The 8,891-nt window shown below is 31.8% G+C and overlaps 1 protein-coding gene across 4 annotated transcripts; it reads left to right on the forward strand.

The window, feature by feature from the left end:
• Positions 4,004-6,986, forward strand: LOC107631458. 4 transcript variants are annotated; one of them, XM_016334910.2, is made up of 7 exons: positions 4,004-4,353; positions 4,470-4,550; positions 4,697-4,873; positions 5,145-5,315; positions 5,521-5,733; positions 5,819-5,907; positions 6,081-6,986. In XM_016334910.2, exons 1-7 carry the CDS (start codon positions 4,254-4,256, stop codon positions 6,765-6,767), a joined length of 1,518 nt encoding a protein of 505 aa, XP_016190396.1. In that variant the 5' UTR covers positions 4,004-4,253; the 3' UTR covers positions 6,768-6,986. The 4 variants fall into 4 exon arrangements, with proteins under 4 accessions (XP_016190396.1, XP_016190397.1, XP_016190398.1 ...); XM_016334911.2 differs by having other exon boundaries at positions 6,087-6,986; XM_016334912.2 differs by having other exon boundaries at positions 5,539-5,733.

Here is an 8,891-nt window from a genome sequence, read left to right on the forward strand (position 1 = left end):
TATTAGCTTAATTTTCTTTATTTTAAATTAAGTGAAAATACATCGAATTATTAATTACCACAATTTTTTTAACATGTCTACTACTTAAGCAAGATTATACGAAGAATTCGGTTATAAGAGAATGTGAGCCACCGAATTATTAAATGCCAAAACTCTAGCCAATATTGCAATAATGAACCCATCACCTCATCGTTGAAATTCATGCAAGGAATCATAGAAGGGAAAGAAAAAAGTAAAACAAAAAATAAAAAAATAAAAAATAAAAGGAATGGCATGGCCATTGGTATGGAATGTTTTCTTTGAAATAGTCACAAGATGACAAGAGGACACTACAACAATAAGATGAATATTTCACCAACACAATAATTGAGTGATGACACTTTTAAGTTCGTCTCTACTATAATGAACTGGATCTCTTGGCTGTATACATGTCTCAAAAGCCATAAATATAAAAAGCTATACACCTAGTGTCTAGTGTCCAGTGATAGATTCATTTTGTCGTGTTTTCATGAATTATATGCACTTGAACTCAAATGAACAACAATAAAAATAATAACAATACAAAAGTGAGTGGAGTTAACGGAAACTAGAAAATTAGAATCATTGCATAATGCATAACTTTTAAGCCTTAATTTGTACTTGATGAGGATCTATGTCGTTCCATAATAAGAATTAAGAATTGCTAATTTTAAATAAAGTGTTACATTAAAAAATAAAGAAAAGTATGAGGAGCCAATAGAATATTTATACAATGTGTACAATGGAGGTTTAGGGAGTATTAGAGATATAACTATTAGTGTTATCTTTTTTCATCAGTTGAAGCTTTTGGGATGAGTTGTATCATGACATGGTATTAGAACTCTAAACCCTTTTGAGAAGATGTTTATTATCCCTAGTACTCGAATGGTTATTCTAGATAGTATGAGAAATGTTCACGATTTTATAGAGATGATGAATGCTTCCTGACACATCCATAAATTAAACACACTTATTATTACTATTATCCTACTTGTCTTGCATATGAATCTGATCACCAGTTACCAATTAAAGATTCCACTGTTTATATCTAAGAAAGACAACACTTTTATTAGAAGAGTGGGAATGAAGGAGACTATTTTGTTGTTGTCGGTTTAGGGTTTAATGAAGGAATAGAAAATTGGCCACTTTTGTCCTTGTGAATTGTGATGATGCTCTTTCTTGTTTTTCTTCCTTTCGGAGCATTATGCATACACAAATTCTATTAAAAAAACCTGCTGTTATTGGATCCAATGCCATGCCAAGTTGATATGTTACGGTCTCTTCACGTGCCATGCCATCATTGCCAGCTTGCTCTCATGAATGCACTTATATATGCATGTTTGATAGAGTTGGAATCATGCTATTTTTAACAATTATTTTCTATACATTTAATCCACACATTTACTTTTATTATTGGATATGATCGACGTAAAATTCATATTACCTAAGTTTTATATCTTAGTGTACAAGTTTTTTTTTTTAAAAAAAGATTTAAATGTTAAAATAAAAATCACAGCAAAATCTATTGTGATAAAATAAATATTTTTTTTAAAGAGTAAAGTATCGTTCTTATCTCCAACGTTTGGGGTAAGTTTCAAAGTTGTCCCTAATGTTTCAATCGTCCTATTTAAGTCCCTAACATTTTAAAATTGATTCAATGTTATCCTGCCATTAGGGATCCGTTAACAGAATTAACGGTGAAACAAAATTGAGACGATTTTGAAACGTTAGAGACTTAAATAGGACGAAAAAGTTAGGGACAAAAACGATACATAAAAATAAATTTTAATTTAATTTTATCTTTCAATAATATTAATTGTTTACTGTACATAGTATTCAATTATTTTTCAATTACATCTAAATAAATTACACTTAATCACATTACTTTCATTTTAAATAAATTTATTTTTTTATAATTTTAAAGAATTTTGATACATTAGAGACAAAAGGTATAATTTATATTTTATTGTATATATATTATTTTTTTCTTTTCTACAAGTTTATATACTAATCATTCTACAAACATTTTATGATAACTAAAAATCTTTAAGAGTAAAATTATAAAAAAAATCAATTAATTTAAAATGAAAGTAATATGATTAAGTGTAATTTACTTAGATGTGATTAAAAAATAATTGAATACCATGTATAGTAAAAAATTGATATTATTGAAGGATAAAATTAAAATTTATTTCTATGTATCATTTTTGTCCCCAACGTTTTCGTTCTATTTAAGTCCCTAACGTTTTAAAATCGTCTCAATTTTGTCCTGCCGTCAATTCTGTTAACGGATTCCTAACGGTAGGACAACATTGAGTCAGTTTTGAAACGTTATGGACTTAAATAGGACGATTAAAACGTTAGGGACAACTTTAAAACTTACCCCAAACGTTAGGGACAAAAACGATATTTACTTTTTTTAAATAAGTTAGCACTACTAGTTACAGCAAGAGACAATGAGGGTACCATTATTATTCATTTATTTGTTCATTCTTTTGAATGTTGCATGGCATGGACCACGAAACCAATGGATAATGCATCTATGCAAGGTTGTGTATAATGGAGGCCAATGCGTGAATTATATTCATTTCAGTTTGTCAGAAGAGAACATAGAGAAAAAGACACAACATGATACCAATAAAAATCTATGCTCCAATTTATGCTAAGATGATGACACAGATCAAGCACTGTTTTTAGTAATGTTTGAGTTAAGTTTTATTTATTTTTTTGTCTTAAAAAAATTTAAATAAGCTTAATGTATGTTGTCTTATTGTTAACATTATTAGTACATTTACAATGAAAATATGATTATTTAACCAATTTACTCTCTTCATCCTAAAAAAAGTTAATAATATTTATGTTAAAAGAAATTATTAAAATTTATTTGATGAATAAATAAGTTGATAATGAAGCCAATAATATATTGACACTTACAATAGATGGATTGAAAATATTTGGTTAACGGTTATCTATTTTTAACCGTCAAAGCGAATACAACTCTTTCATTTCGAACTCAAGAATTCGGAATGAACTAAACCTCTTTAAGTAGAATTCGAAATAGTCAACCGCCAATTTCAACATGTTGGGCGATATTATTATTGCTGAACCCAATGTTTACATTGCATTTGCAGGTAAAAGAGTAATTGAACAAATGTTGAATACGACAATACTCGAAAATTCACAAGAAACTAAATATTTATTTCAAAAAGACTTATTTGATTCAATTGTACTTAACTAATTAAATTACCGCTTACTCTCTTTATTTATAGTTACTAATTAATAGTGAGACAATATTAAATTTATGATAAATCGAATTTAGTTTATTCGATTTAATGCTGATATAGATTATTGATATTTTTAACTTTTAAGTTAAACTTTAAAATATAAATGTCAATAAAAAATATCTCTTATTTAAAGTAAAAAAATAAAAAAAATAAGAATAAAAATCTAACTTTTGTATTTTAGTTCAAATTCTAAAAAATATACATTTTTATAAACTCATGAATGTAAGATGGAACATTAAACAATTTTTTAAAATTTATTAAAAATCATTATTAGAATTTATTACTTTGATGCTGTTACTTTTAGTTTAGATTTTTCAGAGCATAAAATCATCAAAATATAAGTTTTATACTTAATTTTATAAATTAAATGATAATTTAAGTGATATAATATTTTAATTATTTTTCAAATGACATATTGTATAAATATAGTTGGTCATTATATATTGTATAACTATTTGTTATTTCTAATTTTGAAAAAATTCAAATTTTAACTCCTATACCACTTTGGAATGCCTATTTTATATTAATTTTTAACATCAAAAGTCTCGGTAATAATTTATAAATACTAATGAGTGAAATGATAATTTTTAATAAAGTTTTAGAAATCGTTTAATGTTCTGTTTTACATTCATAAGTTTATAAAAATGTAAATTTTCTAAATTTGAACTAAAACACAAAAGTTAAATTTCTACACTCACACTCAAAAACCCACTGTCTTTGGCTTTGCCTCCTCTTTCTGCTAAGAACCCAAAACCCCCATTATACAAAACCAAACAAGAGATTAAAAAAGATTGCTTTTTTATTCTTATTACCCCCTTCAGTTTCATTTATGCTTTTCAAATTAAAACCATCACCACCACCGATGAGCTAGGGTTGCAGCTTCACCACCATTGCTAAAACAAACACCTTCCATTTTCCCACACATTATTACTCACTTCAGTTTTGATTACAATGGGTAAGAATCTCTTGATTCTTCTTGGTCTCACTCTCTTGCTTCTCTTATTTGGAACCTTCTCAGTCTCAGCTGCACCATCCACTACTTCCCCTGCTAGTAAGTTTAGTTCATCAGTTTTTGGTGCCATGCAATTTTCACTTTTCAGCTCCCATTTTGATCAAAGTTGTGTTCTTTAGCTCACTTTTCCTCATGCCCTTGTTCTCATTCCTCAGAAATTGTTACTGGTTTTCTCTCCAATGCTGTGCCAGCTTTCACCAAGTGGGTGTGGTCCCTCAAGGCAACAACAAAAACGGGTAAATTTGGATCTGTGCTCAGCAATCGCCCACGTTGTGTTTTTTGGTGTTCTTGTGGTGGTTGATTTGTTAGACTTTGAATATGTTTGTGTGCTTGTGTGCTTTTTCTTATTGAATGTATGTTTTGTTTCGTTTGCTTGCTGCAGCGGTTTCCAGCAGGTCGATGATGAAGTTTGAGAGTGGTTACAATGTGGAGACAGTGTTTGATGGAAGCAAGCTTGGAATTGAGCCTTATTCTGTTGAGTTGTTGCCCAACGGGGAGCTTCTCATTCTGGATTCTTCCAACAGTAACCTTTACAGGATCTCATCTTCACTTTCTTTGTGTAAGTGTTGCCAAATGTGGGTTTGCTTATGCTGTAAAGTGTTTTAATTGCGATGGAGATAAGCAATGGAACCAATGTGCATCTGAATATCTCATTTGTAAGATTATGAGCTTAACGAATATGTATCATGAGATTGTACTGCATTTTCAGGTGTAACAGTAACCTGTGGGACTTATCTTTTTTCCATATAATATCCTGTGTGACAGTTAGACTCCTTGGATGTGTATATTTCATTAATTTGAGAATGATCATGTTCATGGCAATTCTGCAGATAGCAGACCGAAGCTGGTCGCGGGCTCTGTGGAAGGTTATACTGGACATGTTGATGGAAAGCACAGGGAGGCTAGGATGAACCATCCGAAGGGGATAACGGTTGATGACCGAGGGAATATCTATGTTGCAGATACTACTAACATGGCAATTAGGAAAATTAGTGATTCAGGTAGAATAAGCATTCATCTTCTAAACTCCCTCTTGGGTCAATGTTTTAATGTCTTCATATTGGCTAAATGAGAAATATAAACTTTGGTTGTCTGGATATTCTAGAAATTTGTGAATCTTTTGTGTGTTTGCACCCTTATAAAACTGTTACACTTTATATTGGAATCGGAGCCGGGAATTTTTATTGGATTAACATTTCTATTCAGGGGTTACTACAATTGCAGGAGGAAAATGGATTCGTGGAGGGGGCCATGTTGATGGACCAAGTGAAGAAGCTAAGTTTTCTGATGACTTTGACGTGGTTTATGTTGGTAGTAGTTGTTCCTTACTCGTCATAGACAGAGGAAACCGAGCGATCAGGGAAATTCAACTTCACTTTGATGACTGTGCCTATCAATATGGTAGCGGATTCCCACTTGGTAAAGTATATCCTTTAAGTTCTCCTGTAGAAAATTCTGTTAGCTGTTAACTACAAATATAGACTGATTGCAGTCATTGTTGCAGGGATTGCAATGCTTGTTGGGGCCGTCTTCTTTGGTTATATGCTGGCATTGTTGCAGCGAAGACTCGGTACAATTGTTGGTTCACAGGATGTGAGCACTTAGTCTTGTCTTTTCCCTTGTGCACTATTCTAAATGTGAATGATATGGGAAATTTGATTAGCCATTAATGGATATAGTTCTCTGTCGATAGTAACATCAATGGATTAACATGTGGCAGATATTTAAAATTGTTGTTCTTAAAGTTAAACCAATATTTTTTGTAGGATCAGGTTCAAGTGATGTCTTCCATTTCACCTAGTCCTTTTCAACAGCCCATGAAATCTGTGAGGCCTCCCTTGATTCCATCCGAATTCGAACCTGAAAAGCAAGAGGAAGGCTTCTTTGGGTCCCTTGGAAAGCTACTTGCCAATGCCTCTGCATCAATGGTGGAGATAATGGGAGGAATATTTCCTGTTTTCAGAAGAAAACCACAAAGCTACAAGTTTCAAAGACAACCTCTGGTCCCACTGCAACATCAAAAGCAAGCTTGGCCGGCACAGGAAAGTTTCGTGATTCCTGATGGAGATGAGCCTCCTTCTATCGACATGAGAACCCCAACCCCTCGAAAAACATACCCTTTCATGTCTAAAGACGCTGAGAAAATGCAGCAATTAAGGCAAAGTAGAGCATTTTACAATGGATGGGACGGTGATCTTCAGCAGCAGCAACTGCAGCAGCAGCAACAACCACAAAGACATCATCATCGTCATCAGTACCAGTCATCGACCCCTCACACTTACTTCGAGCAAAGCCGCGAGACGACCAATGAGATAGTGTTCGGGGCGGTGCAGGAACAAGATGGTAAGGAGGAGTCTGTGGTAATAAAGCCTGTGAACTATGGTGACTCGCTATATGAACATCACAATATCCGGTCTAGAGTGAATTCCATGGGTTATGCCCACAGGTATTGAGTGTATACAATTTAGGAATTTTAGAAGTAACAAAGCCTCAATCCATCTTTTGATTGGAGAGGGAAAATGAAGAAATCAAGTAGTTAGTATAATGATTTCTTTCAGATGTATCTTAGCAAGGAGAAGCTGGTCATTATGATGTGAATTGTTTTATTCAGTTTTGCCAAATTTAGGTTGCTGTATTATTTTAGATCAATAGATTCTGCATTTTACTTCTTATGATCTCATCACAAAATGATCAATAGTTCTTTGGGAAGAAAAAAAAAAAAAAACTATTTTCTTTTCTGTTCTGAACTTTTTTCATTTGAACTTGAGCTTGCTCTTCCTAGATTACCAAATATCAACAAGATAAGTGGTCTAAAATTCTAACCAGACAAAATCAAGAATTCAAGACTAATTCAGCTTTTGGTTATGTTTCTCATCTCATTTGCAATGGCATGCATGACTGGATTGAAATCTCTTGAGAATGATAAGAGTTTCTTCACATTATGCTTTGAATTTGAATAAAGGGACAGATACTTATTACTTTCATTGGTGATCCACATCCACCAAGAAATTGAGTTGTAATAATAATTAATAGAGGATAGAAGATTCTGTTAGGAACCGAAAAGTGGTATCTTTTATTCCAAACTTAGATTTCTAAACACCAACCAAAGGATTAATGAGGTGGGTGAGAAGTATTTTCCAAAATTAATTTATTGCTATTATGATCATGATGTGACGTGTATGGAGCTACCACAACACAAATTAAGTTATGATGACTTTATTTATTGAATTTAGGGTTTAGGGTCATACATTGTTAGTCATGATCAACTAATATAGAGAAATGATTTTCTTCCAAACAAGAAATTGAAACTTTATAAGGAGTAATAATAACTTTTTCTAGGTCTACATCTTATGATATCTTCTAGGGTGATCACTTTTCTACTCCTAATAATTGAGAATTTGAGATGGATTGAGTTTTCATTACCATATGGACACCATATCTAGATACCAATTTTTGTTATTTCTAGTTTTCTGCTCTTCGTTCATTTTTTTTAGGTTTAATTACTCTGTTAGTCTCTATAGTTTCGTGAAATTTTCAATTAGGTCCCTATACTTTTTTTTTTTTAATTGAGTCCCTACACTAAATTTTTTTTTCAATTAAGTCCTTCTTAGTAGTAATTGGCTTAATTTTATAGGGACCCAACTAAAAAAAAAAAATAATTGGTATAGGGACCTAAATAAAAGAAAAAAAAAGTGTAGGAACCCAATTAAAAAAAAAAAATTGGTGCAAGGACTTAATTAAAAGGAAAAAAAAATATAGGGACCTAATTGAAAATTTTGCGAAACTATAGGGACCAACAGAGTAATTAAACCTTTTTTTTATTGAAAAAATTAAAGTTGGAAACTTAAACAAAAATAAAATATTAAAACAATTAGGTAGTGTCAAATATAAGATTCATATAGCCATAGTCTTACTTTATAACCTAAAGTTAAAAAGTAATATTTTGCTATTTTCTATTGCTATTACCTTATAATAAATTATCTTTGGAATTTTTAAAATTTAGAGCAATATTCTTTTTCAGAAATTATATACCTATTAAGAAAGATGGTGGAAAGATATCGTAGTAATAAAAGGGATCTACATATGGTGTTTATTGATTTGGAAAAAGCGTATGATAGGGTACCAAGGGAGGTCTTATGGAAGGTTTTAGAAAAGAGGAGAGTAAGGATCGCATATATTCGGGCAATTAAAGACATGTATGATGGGACCACAACTAGTGTGAAGACTCAAGGTGGTGTGACAGAAGAATTCCCTATTGGTATAGGATTACACCAGAGATCATTCTTAAGTCCATACATTTTCACATTAGTCTTAGAAGTACTCACAGAACACATCCAAGAGCCTGTGCCATGGTGCATACTTTTTGCCGATGATATCGTCCTTATGGAAGAGTCAAGGGAAGACCTAAATAAGAAGTTGGAGTTATGGAGAGAAGCTCTAGAAGTGTATGGTCTGCGCATAAGCCGTAGTAAGACGGAATATATGAAATGTAAGTTCAGTTTGAGAAGGAAAAACCCCAATATAGAGGTGAAGATTGGAGAAAACATCCTACGAAAAGTTAAAAGTTTTAAGTATCT

Source organism: Arachis ipaensis, chromosome B03 (assembly GCF_000816755.2).
Source record: "Arachis ipaensis cultivar K30076 chromosome B03, Araip1.1, whole genome shotgun sequence".
In the NCBI taxonomy this organism is placed as follows: domain Eukaryota; kingdom Viridiplantae; phylum Streptophyta; class Magnoliopsida; order Fabales; family Fabaceae; genus Arachis; species Arachis ipaensis.

What these genes read in the sequence shown, in the direction of transcription:
- LOC107631458 (XM_016334910.2), top strand. Translation starts at nt 4,254, where the DNA reads ATGGGTAAGAATCTCTTGATTCTTCTTGGTCTCACTCTCTTGCTTCTC. An exon ending in ATCCACTACTTCCCCTGCTA is followed by an intron (nt 4,354 to 4,469) that starts GTAAGTTTAGTT and finishes CTCATTCCTCAG; the next exon opens with AAATTGTTACTGGTTTTCTC. An exon ending in TGGTAGCGGATTCCCACTTG is followed by an intron (nt 5,734 to 5,818) that starts GTAAAGTATATC and finishes TCATTGTTGCAG; the next exon opens with GGATTGCAATGCTTGTTGGG.